The sequence below is a fragment of the Eupeodes corollae genome, chromosome 1 (genome assembly GCF_945859685.1).
Source record: "Eupeodes corollae chromosome 1, idEupCoro1.1, whole genome shotgun sequence".
NCBI classification, from domain to species: domain Eukaryota; kingdom Metazoa; phylum Arthropoda; class Insecta; order Diptera; family Syrphidae; genus Eupeodes; species Eupeodes corollae.
The window spans coordinates 143,109,115-143,125,576 of record NC_079147.1 but is presented as its reverse complement, the minus strand read 5'-3'; the positions used below and the strand labels follow the sequence as shown (position 1 = coordinate 143,125,576).

Sequence of the window (16,462 nt, the reverse complement as noted above, 5' to 3'; positions counted from 1 at the left end):
TTTCTGTTGCGGTTGCGTGATTGTACATATTCATCACTATTGAATATTTTTTTTTTGGCTGCTTCCTCGTATTTATCAAAATCATTTCTTTTGGATTCCCTGAATGATTTCAATGATTCTAGTGCACGCGTTGCCGATTCAAAAATCATTTTCGGGCCTTGCAACATCTTGTTTGTAGCGTTGAATCGCTCCAAGAGATCGTTCTAAAATGTTGAAAACAAAGTGGTTTTGAGACCATTCATCTTTTGTAGAAGGTGCTTTGTCACGATGTATTTTTGCTCTTTATTGGAAGATAATATGATCGATTTCCGAATAACCGTTAACTAAGGCTTTCGTAGCTTCAGTTCGACAAGACCAACAAGTGCACGGATAGAAATACATTGCGAATATTATAATGTCAGTATGGGTGTGAACGCAATACTGTATGGTTTAGAAGATTTCCATTGGATAAAAAGTTGTAAGCATAGTTCATTTGGCCATACTGAGAATAGTAACGTCGACAATAGTTATAGCCGATACACCAATGCCACTATGGGAGTCAGGCCCATACTGACTGGCGGCATGTACAACGCTTGAAAATTCTATATATTATTGTTATGTTATATTATATAAGGGTATTGATTATCACGCCATAAATTATCACGGAAAAAACCAGTAGTATTGCGACATCTCCGGTGCTGAAGGCAATGCTGCCTCTTCCCAGTTGCCTTCCCCTAAATCCTGATCGCAAGTATGGACTCCCTATTACGAAATTCATAGAAAACGTGTTGAATCAATTGAATCCAATTTCATTCGCTTTGCTCTAATGGTTCTTCCTTGAGAAGATCCTTATGATCTGCCTCCCAATGAACATCTTATTCATCTTCTTGAATTTCAATCTCTCCGTGTTAATAATGATTTAATATTTCTTCATCAACTCATTAACGGTGAAATTGATGCACCTTATTTGCTATCTAGTGTATATTTGAATTACCGAGGCGGAACTCATCACCTTCGTACTTTTAACTATGGAAAGAATGAGGCTTTAAGTCCAATGAGCATTTTATATAACTTAAACTGTTTATCGATTGATTTAAATTTAAATAAGGTGGGATTAAGATCATTGTTTAGAACCAGTGCTCCACTATCGTAAACGTCTTTATTTTATTTTATTTTATTTTTTGTTGTTCTATATTAATTCATGTTAAATGTTCATTATTCATTATGTTTTGTATTTTGTGCTTGTATTAGGCTTTCGTTAGTGATATAAAGACGATGTTGCCTTGTGTTATCAACTTTCACATGCACCTGCTTTTCAAAATATGACTAATTTTTGTGTTTTAACTGACAAAGAAATATAAATCTGTGACTTCAAAATTATTAATGGTCAGCTTCTTAAAGAACATACTAGAGTCATCAATTATTGGGAAAGTATATTTTCTATGCCCTCCCCTACAAAAAAATTGTAATTACTAAGGAATAATATTGAAATCCATTACGAAGCTCATGTTCCTTTGAAAACTAAAACTCTAAAACGAATTGCTAGGTTTAGCAAAAACCCAGATCTTGTCTAATCAACTGAGTTCTGAATTGAATGCATGTAAACTGTGGATAAATCTACGGAACGTTAGTATTAGTAAGGCAAATAAAATGCACGACTGGGTCGCACGAACTTGCTCCTGTATGCTATAAAAGTCTGTTTAAAAAAGTACTTATATAAGATTTAAAATATACCTGTAAAATAAGATTGTGTTCAAAGATATAAATGCCATTTGATTTGTCAAAAAAAAAACAGCACGATCCTTGTGTATGAAAACCATAGTACTCTCAGGAGCAGAAACTTTTAGGGCAACCAGATGCCGAGTCGTTAGCGTGGAGTTTGTATCGAAAGTAGAGAATTTCAGAGGGAGCGAGAGAAAAATATTATTTCCATTCCCATAAGCAGCCGGCAGAATAAGGGAGATAATTAATTTTCGACCCAAAAAGTCTACACAATTTCCTTCATTCTATTTGAATCTATTCTTGTATATATTTTCATATAAAGAGCTTCCATATGAAGGTTGATGAATTTGTTTTTGATTTATTTATATCAATGCACTTTCTATAAAAAAACAAAATGGCTTAATATTGTATCTAATAAGGGGATGAAAGAAACTTTTGCATGCTTACGTCAGCTGTTTAGGATCTTTTACCGATATTTGTTTTGATTTACATTCATAAGTCTGCTTTTACTTGGGTACGATCTTTGAAAAATGGTGTCTATTATGTATAAAGCTACGATGCGATTCATATAGATTCAACTTGTTCCTTGAAAGCCTTTTTCCTTTAGATAGAGCTTTATTGCAATTTCATATTAGAAGAACCAGGATCGCCTATTGGTTGTGTAGTTAGGTAGCAGGTAGATGTCTAAAACAACCATAGAATAGTTCACTTGGCGTGCTTAGCTTTATGCAGATAGATAGATAAGGACATGTTTATGATGATAATGAAGGAATGTTATTGGTGGCTAGAAGGTACATACTACATTTCATCTTTACTATAAGTTTTCAGCGCTAACATGGAGTTTTTACGTTCAGTTTATTTATTTGTTAAAGTTTAAAAAAATAACAAGCATACGAACAGGTACAATAAATTGCTATTCATTTGTTGTTTACAGTCAGGCTTTTGTGCGCTTTGGATTTTAGATATGAAGTGACACGTAAGCAGTAGTTGTAGAAGTTGTACGTAATACCTTTATGAATAGGTATAATGTGTATACGTTGAAAAAGTGATTCTAATAGAAAATACATATATGTACTCTTTCTGGCCCGTTTCTTTAACTTGTACTAAGTATTTATTCTTTTATATAGGCGAAGGAAAGTAAATCATGTGTGAAACAACCTTATTTGTAAAGAATAATATTTTAAAATCACATATACAAAGTTACCAAGATATTACTTATTGATAGACACTTTAAAATAGATTGTTGATTAAATATATCGTATCCGATACAGTTGCGCTACATGGGCGGCCATATCGTTTGTATTTACAATAATTTTAGTTATAAAAATACATAAATATGTGCCAAATGCACTAATTTAGATAAAAGCTAGGAATGTAATTACAATTTTGTTAAAATAATGCGTTCTTTCGGGCTCATGCACAGTTAAAATATTTAAAAAAAAAAACTATTTTAAGATTCAAAATTTCGCCCGAAAAATAAGTTTTTCTTCAAAAATTTAAACGCCATTTTATAAATAAAAAAACATTTGATTTTTCAAATTTTTTTTTTGAAAATCGTTAGAGCGGTTTTTTTTTAATTAATTTTTTATATATAAAATTTTTCAATTTTGTTCTAAAAATATTTTTGGTACGCAGTTGTTTAGAAATTGTTAATATACGCTATGCGTTTGAATTTCGTAAAAAAATATTGACCCGTTTTTGAAATATCGAATTTTGAAAAAATAAAATTCAATATTTTTTTAAAAATCTAAACAATAAAGAATTGAATTTTTGATAATCAAATATTGTTAAAGCAATATAAAAGCTCACTCAGAAAAAAAATTATTGAAATCGGTTAATAAATTGCTGAGAAAATTAAAAAACAAAATAACGGTTCTATGAACGGTAACTTTCCTGAGCAATACAAAAATTTGTTTTTCTTATTAAAAGAAGCCAAGTTAAGAAATAAAATTTTAGAGAAAATTTAAAGAAAATCTATCGGTTTGTTTTTGATAAAATTCGAATTTTCGTTTTTTGACCAAAAAAATTGTATGGTGGCCACTGTTAGTTTTGATCTTAAAAAAAAAAATGAAAAAAACGCCTAACGCGAATCTGCTCAAAACCTTAACTTCCAAGTTTGAACTCAATCGACCCAATGGTTTAGGCTGTAGGAGCATGGACAGACAGACAAAACCGACCGGACGGAATCGCGGGACCCACTTTTTTCGACTTCTCTACCATCGTAATATCATGTTTGATTAAAATCTCGAGTTCGAAATTTTGCACGAATGCAAAACTTGCCATATAGTTCCTATATGTCGCAAGTTAAAATATGCCTGCTAACGATGTTGATGTTAACTTACTAAGTAAATCCAATTATCTCAGCCCCATCAACCTCACTTTTGTCAAGATCATCGGAAAAAAAAATTATTTTCGGAAAGTTTATATCATTCTAGAACCCTAGTTAGTTTTGTGAATGCAGCCGATGTTGTTAAAAGTCTGCTATTGTCAAGTACGATGTAACTTTCTTAGAGTTGTTTGATTTTTCTAAGGCTTTTTAAACTATCAACCATGTCAATCTGTGTAAAAAACCTATTCTTAGGCTTTTTAACTATAAGTTTAAAATTGAACATAAGAGGTAGTACCGGGTCCGCCAAATTACTGTTTCTTTAAAATGGGTGCAAAACATCGAATGTAGTTTGGCTGTGTGGCATGTAGCGCCGTCCTGTTGGAACCAAATGTTGCCAATATCCTCCTCTTCAATTGAACAAAAATTCGTTCAACATGGCCCGATAACGATCACCACTGAGTAACCGTCACTCCTTGCGCATTTTCAAAGAAAAATAAGTAAATTTTTTGAAAAATTTGAATTAACGGTCTTTTTTATAAATTAAACAAACTGAAACAATAATTTCATCTCAAAAATTTTACTAATAAATTATGATTTTATCTCCAAAACAATTTTGTGCAACGAAGAATAACGTTTTAAACATCTGGTAAAATTTGGAGAAAAATCGAATTGACAGTTTTTTTTATAAAAAAAAATAAAAACATAAAAAAAACATTACCCAAAGTTGGTAAAAATTGAATTTCGACTAAAATAGCTTTTCAACAACTTGATACTATGGCTTTGAACTAATTTTAACTTATAAGAAATATCGTTTTTAACACTTGCAAAAATTTTGAGAAAACAAATTGACAGTTTTTTTACAAACAATTAAAACCTAAACAAAAAATTAATAAAAGTTGGTAAAAATTGATTTTCGACTCTCATATCTTTTCAAAACTTTGAGATATTGGTTGTAAACTACTTTTATCTTTTAAAAAACATTTTTGTCAACATTCAGAAAAATTTTGGGATAACCTAACAAAAATAGGCAATACTTAAACTTGGTAAAAATTGAATTTCGACTCAAATATCTTTTCAAAACTCTGAGATTATGGCTTCCAACTTTTTTCTCTTATACAAAATGTTGTTTTTTTTTTTTTATAAAAAGCGCACACTCAAAGGGATATACGAGTACTACCCTTATTATGTAGACACAGTGTGAGCACTAGGAAAGGGAGAGAGGGGTTGAAAGGAGATGTCGATGCACATTGGTTTTGAATTCCGATATATTTTGAGAAAAATCTAAAAAACAAAAACAATACTAAAACTTGGTAAAAATTTACTTTCGACTCAAATAGCTTTTCAAAACTTAAAAATATTGTCTTTAAAATTTTTTTTATTTCACAGAATATTTGTTTTCGAAATTCAGTAGTTTTTTTTTTATAAAAATTAAATTTTACGCAAAATTATTAAAAATTGATGTTCGATTCTTGCTACTTAAATTGGTAAAAATTTGTTTTCGACTAAAAATCTTTTTAATAAAATAAACTATTTTCTTATATGAAAAATACTGTTGGTAATTTTATAATTTTTAAGAATAATTCAACTGACAACTTTTTTAACCCAACACGAAAACTAACAAACTTTTGAGCAAGAGAAATGGACAGACAGGATGCAAAGTTATCAGTGTGGGTCGCATCGAAGCCTCTTTTTTTTAAATATTTAACTTCAACTTTACAAAATATTACTTTAAAAATTTTGTACAGAATGAAGAATGTTTGAATTCAAAAAACTTTGTTTCTTCTTAAGATGCTTGAGTCGAAAACCTATTTTTACCAGTTTTTGTACAAAAAATTATCAATCGAATTTTCCCGAAAATTATATAAATTTCAAAAACAACATTTTAACCGGAATCAAATAATTTTCAAATAAATATTCTCATATGTTTTCGAGATATTCAAATTCAAATTCATTTTGAAATAATTTTTCTTAGTAATTTTTGAAGGTTTTTAATTTTTGAAAAAAAAACCAAACTTCAATTTTTCTAGAATTTTGTTATAATTTTTTTGTTTAAATGTAATACACGTAGTATAACATTCAATTATTTTTGAAGTAATAGAATTTTTTCGAAAATATCCGAGATGAAAAAACTTCTTCTCAGTTTTTTTTATTTATAAAAAAAATCGTTCGATTTTTACTTGCGACATACATATAGAAACTAAATGGCAAGTTTTGCGGAAAATGAGATTTTTATTAAATTTGACAATTTGATGGTAGAAAAGTTGGTCCCCGAATTTATAATATATATAATAATTATTTGTGTAAAGAAAATCTAACTGCCAATTTTTTTTTACAAAAACCAACTAAAACTGTTAAAAATTCTTTTTCGACTAAATCGAATCCTCTCTTCTTATTATCGACGGATTGCATTTACGCGCCTTCCTTCCAAGGTCATATAAATGCAGATTAATTATCTACTTAAGAAATATCACGAAGGTGTAAAGATTTTTAATACGGGTTTAGTAGTAGTAGGTCCACTGTTGACTTCATGGTTAATCTTATCGAACAGTGGAACAAGGCTTTACATCGTTTTTGAGAAAGTAAATTTCTTACGCTTGATATTTTAAAAGCTTTTGATTTGCCTTTGTCTTAGATAAATCCCTTCTTTGCTGGATTAGAAACTACCTTGTGGACAGTTCAATACTAGAGGAATTGGATTATTATATTGGATTGACTTCAAAGTCTAAAATCCACAAATAGGTGTTGGTGTGCCCCAGGATTCTATTTTGTGTCTGATACTTTTTCTTAATGATCTCCTGTCTGCAACTTCTAATCCAATACATTGTTTCACTGCGGAGCGTACTCTTACCTGTTTTATTCATTTTTATACCCAAATCCTTTTGTTTGGAAATTCAGCGATAAAATACGATAAGCTCATTAAATTCCAGCGTAAAGAGAGATCAATATTCTTGGTATGTGCGTCGTTGACCATCTATTGTAAAACAACGATTACAAACGCGAAGTCGACAACAAAGCCTCAAGTTCTTTGGCTTCGCTAAGAGGACGCAAGAAATATTTGTCTCCTTCTGATACGGAGCTTAGCTATACCTCCCTTCACTGGTGCTCCAAAATGTTTCTCAAGACTCTTGGACAGCATTCAACGAAATGTTTTAAAATTAATTATGATAAAAACATCATTAACTTAACTACATCACTCGAACACCGTCGTGAAGTTTATTTGTTTACCCTTTTGAACCTTGATTTTAATGGACTGTTGCATTCCTCCGCATAAACTTTTCCACCGTAATACTCCTACTTCTAGGAAGCTCATCAGTGTACCATCAAATATAACTTCGGTATTACTGTGAAGTACAGATATTTGTTCTTTAGCCGTACTACGCGAATGTTCATACTATACCACACTCTGCCTTTTCCAGTCTTTGCAAATGTACAAAAGCACGTATCATTTCTTCAGAGATGGCTTTAATTTCAACCTTGAACAAAAGAAAGTTTGATTCGGAAAGTGCACCAAAAATCACAAAAGCCATGAGAATCGGCCAAGCTGAAAAAGTATACCTTTTTATCTTGTTTCGTTTGAATACCGTTTCAATAGTCAAATCATAAACAGATTTCTATGTTTAGACTTATTAAAATTCTTAAAGTTATAAATGGTAAAGACAAAAACTACACTCTCTATATGCATATCAGTCATAGTATAGTTCTCAAGACTCTTACTTTCTGACCATATGAACCAAAAAAGGTCCATCAATAAATTATTCATCATATTTTTCAATTTACACAAATGAATACAATTTAAATTAAAGAACATTTTGTAAGTAAACAACTTTAACTGTTGGTACTCCGAAACTGTTGGCGGTGATCAAGCTTTGATGATTATTCATTTTTACATGACAATACCACCAATACAATATTTACATGAAGTTGGTTTACGTTCTTCTTTCTTTTTGTAATTAAATTTACAAAAACGCAGGAAGAAACTGAACTGAACAAAGATTATTTCTCTTGTCAACATCTCAAATACGTGCTATGAATCAATCAACACCATAAAAAAACAATAAAAATCATAACAATAAAAAATAAAATTATTCATTCTTTTGTGCATTGTAACAATATGCAACTATGCCGCACCGTCGTGTCGTTGTTGCCGTCGAAACAAATAATATTCTTTAAGAATATAAACTTCAAAACACGTATCTGGAGTTTAAGGTCAATGCTCATCGTCATCATTTTCATAAGCCACTCATTTATTATAAAACCACTTATTAGGAGCAAGGAAGTGTTCTCATTCCAGATGCTAGCCATGATCTCCGAACAAAAACCAAACAATTCTAATGACTTGTGTTTTGAGTGTTAAACTCAGTTTATGGTAAATAAGCTTAAAACATTGTTAAAAAATGCATACAAAAATAATTGCTTTTAGGTTATTTAAAGATTTTTATATTTTGTATTGACATTAGTTTTATCCTGTCAAGAATATAAAAGTTGTCCCAAAATATATGAAGACAGTTTTTAAGGTTCCGCCATTTGTTTTGAAATGTGTTGTCTACCTTAAGAAACAGTTTGACAATTTTAGATACCTATCATGGGACATGTTCATGCTACATAACGACCATTTTTGAACGTACATTTGACCAACGCAAATAGTTAACTTTTCAATTGTCATACATTTCAAACTCAGAACTTTATTTTACTAACCTTGAACTTAAGTTGATTGTTTAAAAACTACTAAATATATAATTGTCTCCAGACACTAATTAGGCAAGCTCGAATGTCCATCAGGTTTTGTAGTTTGTTGTGTAACGAAGTATTACTTATTCCTTTTCCAATTTGACAGACACCCATTAATACAAAACATTAAATGTTTAATGAAAACCCAATATTAGCTGTCATTCTGACATAAGTAGACTTGAGTTGATGATGTTTAAATGGTAGACATGTGCATTCAAGAGGACACAAACGTCCACAGGTTTTTCTCAAAATCCACCTCTGTCTATAAACTCCTACTCTATCTCCCCGTGGTGAACAACTGCTGCCTAGTACCTCAACAGGAGGTTGGGTTCCAACCCCTATGGAAAGTTTTTGGGGTAGCACGTCTTTTCTAATCTAGACGGCAACAGAGAAATTCCTAGGTTAGAATCAACTGTGGCGTCTAGAGTTGCAGTTAGGTTGAACTACTTAGTGGACACCTTATAGGGCTACGACGTCATATTCAAAGCCCAGGCCTGTATGGAGCATTTATGCTGGCTTGCCCGTGAAGTTAAATCAAGGACATGATTCTTCAGTTTGAAGGTCAGCGTGACTTCCTGACCACATAAATAAAACCCAGTTGCGGAGCACAACCAAGCCTTGAATACGGTCGGATTTACTGTTGACAATCCACGCAAACCAAATAAGTATAACGAACTTCGGATAAGCACGTGAAATGTAAGGTCTTTTTACGGACCACGTGCTGCCGAAGAATTAGTGGAAGCCCTAGATTGCTATAAAGCAGACATCAACGCCATCCAGGAAATACGATAGCATGGTCCGTGAAAATAAAGGATGAAAAACTGCGATATTTCCAACTCTTATTTGGATGCAGCTTTGTCATTGGAGCCAGACTTAGGCAAGATGTCTTGAGCTATTGATGCATAAACGAGCACCTCATTAACATCAGCATCAAGGCTTAATTTGGCAACATTAGCCTAATATGCACACACGCCTCCACAAAAGAGAAGGATGACAGCACCAATGAAATGTTCTTTGCGCTTTTAGACAAAACATATGAGCAGTGTCTTAGCTACGATATTAAAATTGGGTTGGGATTTAAATACCAAGTTAGGAAATTAAGACATCTTTGGTGGAATATTCAGGCAAACCATCCTGCTAGACAATCGATTTTACAGGGTGAACCGTCATGCTAGCAAGTATGCGTTTTCCACACCTCAACATCCACAAAGGAACTTGGAGTTCTTCAGATCAACCTGCCGTCAACCAGATTGCCCATATTGATACCGACGCTAGGAAACTCTTCCAGCATCATTGATGTACGAATTTTTCGCGGAGCTAACATGGACTTCACTTCTTGTGTCCAGACCCAAGGCAAAATAGGGAGATGCGGGGAGAAGAACGAGCCACAAGAAACCTCTCACGAAGTTCTCTGCCACCAATGCAGTGTAGCGAAAACCAGTGCTAACATTGCCAAGATGCAATCAGAGAAGCCGCCACTGAGGTGCTGGGTTTCAGGCAGCCACCAACAAGGAATCCCTGCAAATAATAGGCACGCAAAATGGTGCTGCATAGAAGAACGAGCTCAATGTGCAGAAGAATCGAAAGGAACACCTACTTCTCAGATCAGAAAAGAGAGAGCATGAGAAGCGTGCGGTCGGAAGATTTTGAGAGGTTTAAAAGCAGGAAAGAAGTTCGAAAGTTTTATAAGCAGGGGAGACGAAATTCACAAGTACATAAACCTCGAACCAAAAGGCTACAACGACGAAAGTGGATACATCATATTGGAACTGCAGTCAATTCTGAGGATACGGAAGGGCCACTTCTGCAGACTGTATAACGGTGACAGCGAATGAAATCCCGCTGTCAGGCAGGATGATCCATTCAATATACATAGACGATGAAAGCCAACAACCCCGTCTTCCCGACGTAGACTAAATAAAGATTGCCATATCTAAGCTGAAGTCTAAAAAGCCGCTGAAGCAGATAGCTTGAATGTCAAGCTCTTCAAAGCTGATGGAGATAAGTTGGTTAGAAGCATGCACCAACTTATCTGTAAGTTATGGTCTGAAGAAAGCATGCCCGATGAATGGAACCTTGGTATTGTTTGCCCGATTCTGAAAAAAGAAGGCCCTCAAAACTGCACCAACAACAACCTGATATGTCCTTATCAGTTTGGTTTTAGACTAGGAATGTTCACAGTAGATTAAAAATATTCACTTTACTGCCGATCCAGGAAAAAATCTAAGAATTTCAAATCGAAACCCACCACCTCGTTGATTTCAAGCCGCTTGTGACTAAATCTACAAGGACAAGCTGTATAGAGCGTAGGTGGTGCCACAAGGACAAAGTGACCTCATCCAGCTTGGAGCGCAAAACTGGAGACATCAAGCTAAGGATCTAGATGGTGAAGTTTGTTGGGTGAGGTTCTAGTTCACACAGGAATGTAGTGCCACCTTGGCTTAATAAGTACGATTTGAGTTAATAGTAAGGGAGAGTTTTCTTCACTGTCTAATAAAGTTGCATTAATTGGTCTTCCAAATACTAGAAACTTTCCATACCTTCAAATCCCTTATGTCGAATGAACCTCCCCATTAAAGCTTTCAACTTACCTAAGACTTCATCAGTCAAATTGTTTTTCAGTGTGTCCAATACTTTTCTGCTTAGATACTTGGATACTTACTTGGTGAGCCTGGTCAATGACTCTCGCTGAAACAACCAGTATCTGGTCATGCTTCTACTCCTTATCCGGTTTATGTCTGACTCCATCCAGTAAAGCACCTCAAGGCTCTGAACGTCCTAGTCTACATCATCATTTCAGCGGAGGCATGTTCTTCCCCAAGTCTGGGATCAATAGGTGAATACTGGTAAGACTATATAAAGTCTTGTTTAGCAGCTGTTTGGGGTTTATGGTGAGATTTTTAGATTTAAAGCTTTTTGGTGAGCTATAGTAGGTTCTGTTGGCTTTAAGCAGACGTCTGCGTATTTTTTTTTCTATGTTAGTTTTGGTAAATGGTTGGACTTTTTCAAATTATTGACCACCTATAGTTATTGTTGTTGGGTTCCCAACGTGTTTCTCGCAAACAAAGCCACCATATACTTTGAGGTCCATGAAAAATTTCCCTCTCCGTCCTTATAATATGTGCAATACAGTGTATACTGAGTCATTTTTCCGATGGATAGCTTTCTATCTCCTTACATTTCATGGACTATGTTTTTTCAAATACTGCCTTATTTCGCCTGTGAAGTTTTTTCTCAATGTTTTTGAGCTATTAATATTCTCGCATTATTTTTACGAGATGGATGTATTGCTCGATATGTAGGTTCTTAAGTTCAGTAGCCAGTTTATATTCATCATCAAACCACTATCAGAGTTGGCAGCACCAAAGACTTTAGTCTTCTACGTTCGTCAAATTGTATTTAATCCATACGCTGTCCTCTGTTTCGAGATCTTCTACTATCTATTTTTGGCAATCTGATTTCAGAACACAATACCAACAAGATACATAAGAACCCGAGTCGATGTTGGCACCTAGATACGGAGGTATCTCGATCGGACCTGTACGTGGTCTATTTGGTTACGACTGATTTCAATTGGAGATATCCAGGTGACCGCTTGAATATCTTTACGCCTGAACATAGTACTCGCAACGACAAAGGTCTTCGATTCTGCAATTTCTATGACTCTAAGTCTATTGTCATTAGTGTTCTCATATAAGCTGTTTGATACAAAGCTTTGCCTTAATACTTGCTCTCAATCTCCCATGTTGTTATAGTCAGAAGTTATTATTTTAACGGCATACCAGGGCTCTGAGATTCCTCTCTACGTGATTGTAGAAGGCAATTTTTCATCATGTGGGAACTTTTCTGTGGGTCTGTGAACGTTAATAAGGCTGATGTTCTAAATTTTCCTCGCATGCAAAGAGCGCATAACCAATCATTTTTCGCGTTAAAGCATATGAGGGTAGGTTTTAATATTTTGTTGGCTAGAAAACGTACCCTGAGTTCTGGGTGGTATCTGCAAAATACGTCATAATAGTTCATCCTCAAAACACCTCTTTCTAGCGATCTAATTTTTTTCAGTGCTGTTAAATCTACCTTGCACGAGGTTAGGACATCGGCAAGCTGTAGTACAGCTCGGGATGTTCTGCACAGTATTCTTGTGCTCCTTGTGAAAACTCTTTTTCGAAGCATATTTTTCAGTTCGTAGTTAGTCTGTTTCCTAGAAAGAGCTTACAAGCTCCTACATCAAACCTTGGAGGTCTAGGCTCACCATATTCGCTAGGTTCAAAGAAGCTATACAGTGGCCGGTTCTAAGAAGTCATGATGACACTTCCAACAGTCCGTGATTAGGATAGAGTTTCATCCATCTATCCAGCTGTTGAAATGACGTCAAATTTTAGATCCATTTGATCTTTTTGAAACATCTTAGTAGTTAGTTTCTTTATTACGTACAAAAAATATTTTCAAAAAAGTCTAGGACCACTCATTTTACAATTCAGAGATTTGATAATTATATCTTACAACTGAAACATTATCTTGGGAGAAAAAAAATATAATAAATAGTTAAGAAGAAAATCGAAAAAAAATACGAAAAAAACCTTCATTCAAAATATTCAAAAAAAAGTATTACAATAAGCAAAACCAGAAAAAGTAAATTGAATTTACATAAAACAATTAGAGAATAATAATGAATAATTAAAATGTAAAAGAATAATGTATAAGCTAAATAAATAAATAGATACAAGAAAATGGCAAATAAATAAATGAAAAATTAGATAATGTAACAAGCAAATTATTGAATATAAGCATAATCAAGAATTAATAAATAAATTAACACATAATAAATTAAAAAAAATAAACAAATAAATAAATAAAAAATAGTAATAATAATAGTAATAATAATAATAATAATAATAATAATAATAATAATAATAATAATAATAATAATAATAATAATAATAATAATAATAATAATAATAATAATAATAATAATAATAATAATAATAATAATAATAATAATAATAATAATAATAATAATAATAATAATAATAATAATAATAATAATAATAATAATAATAATAATAATAATAATAATAATAATAATAATAATAATAATAATAATAATAATAATAATAATAATAATAATAATAATAATAATAATAATAATAATAATAATAATAATAATAATAATAATAATAATAATAATAATAATAATAATAATAATAATAATAATAATAATAATAATAATAATAATAATAATAATAATAATAATAATAATAATAATAATAATAATAATAATAATAATAATAATAATAATAATAATAATAATAATAATAATAATAATAATAATAATAATAATAATAATAATAATAATAATAATAATAATAATAATAATAATAATAATAATAATAATAATAATAATAATAATAATAATAATAATAATAATAATAATAATAATAATAATAATAATAATAATAATAATAATAATAATAATAATAATAATAATAATAATAATAATAATAATAATAATAATAATAATAATAATAATAATAATAATAATAATAATAATAATAATAATAATAATAATAATAATAATAATAATAATAATAATAATAATAATAATAATAATAATAATAATAATAATAATAATAATAATAATAATAATAATAATAATAATAATAATAATAATAATAATAATAATAATAATAATAATAATAATAATAATAATAATAATAATAATAATAATAATAATAATAATAATAATAATAATAATAATAATAATAATAATAATAATAATAATAATAATAATAATAATAATAATAATAATAATAATAATAATAATAATAATAATAATAATAATAATAATAATAATAATAATAATAATAATAATAATAATAATAATAATAATAATAATAATAATAATAATAATAATAATAATAATAATAATAATAATAATAATAATAATAATAATAATAATAATAATAATAATAATAATAATAATAATAATAATAATAATAATAATAATAATAATAATAATAATAATAATAATAATAATAATAATAATAATAATAATAATAATAATAATAATAATAATAATAATAATAATAATAATAATAATAATAATAATAATAATAATAATAATAATAATAATAATAATAATAATAATAATAATAATAATAATAATAATAATAATAATAATAATAATAATAATAATAATAATAATAATAATAATAATAATAATAATAATAATAATAATAATAATAATAATAATAATAATAATAATAATAATAATAATAATAATAATAATAATAATAATAATAATAATAATAATAATAATAATAATAATAATAATAATAATAATAATAATAATAATAATAATAATAATAATAATAATAATAATAATAATAATAATAATAATAATAATAATAATAATAATAATAATAATAATAATAATAATAATAATAATAATAATAATAATAATAATAATAATAATAATAATAATAATAATAATAATAATAATAATAATAATAATAATAATAATAATAATAATAATAATAATAATAATAATAATAATAATAATAATAATAATAATAATAATAATAATAATAATAATAATAATAATAATAATAATAATAATAATAATAATAATAATAATAATAATAATAATAATAATAATAATAATAATAATAATAATAATAATAATAATAATAATAATAATAATAATAATAATAATAATAATAATAATAATAATAATAATAATAATAATAATAATAATAATAATAATAATAATAATAATAATAATAATAATAATAATAATAATAATAATAATAATAATAATAATAATAATAATAATAATAATAATAATAATAATAATAATAATAATAATAATAATAATAATAATAATAATAATAATAATAATAATAATAATAATAATAATAATAATAATAATAATAATAATAATAATAATAATAATAATAATAATAATAATAATAATAATAATAATAATAATAATAATAATAATAATAATAATAATAATAATAATAATAATAATAATAATAATAATAATAATAATAATAATAATAATAATAATAATAATAATAATAATAATAATAATAATAATAATAATAATAATAATAATAATAATAATAATAATAATAATAATAATAATAATAATAATAATAATAATAATAATAATAATAATAATAATAATAATAATAATAATAATAATAATAATAATAATAATAATAATAATAATAATAATAATAATAATAATAATAATAATAATAATAATAATAATAATAATAATAATAATAATAATAATAATAATAATAATAATAATAATAATAATAATAATAATAATAATAATAATAATAATAATAATAATAATAATAATAATAATAATAATAATAATAATAATAATAATAATAATAATAATAATAATAATAATAATAATAATAATAATAATAATAATAATAATAATAATAATAATAATAATAATAATAATAATAATAATAATAATAATAATAATAATAATAATAATAATAATAATAATAATAATAATAATAATAATAATAATAATAATAATAATAATAATAATAATAATAATAATAATAATAATAATAATAATAATAATAATAATAATAATAATAATAATAATAATAATAATAATAATAATAATAATAATAATAATAATAATAATAATAATAATAATAATAATAATAA

The 16,462-nt window shown here is 27.7% G+C and overlaps 1 protein-coding gene across 1 annotated transcript; it reads left to right on the top strand.

Annotated features, from left to right (window-relative positions):
* Nucleotides 1-14,084: 14,084 nt before the first annotated feature.
* Nucleotides 14,085-16,199, top strand: LOC129945321 (probable serine/threonine-protein kinase clkA; the record flags this gene model as incomplete). The annotated part of the gene is made up of 3 exons (XM_056054989.1): nucleotides 14,085-14,456; nucleotides 14,547-14,813; nucleotides 15,957-16,199. Coding segments are annotated over 3 exons (882 nt in total), but the record flags the coding sequence as incomplete, so codon positions are not given.
* Between the last annotated feature and the right edge of the window lie 263 nt (nucleotides 16,200-16,462).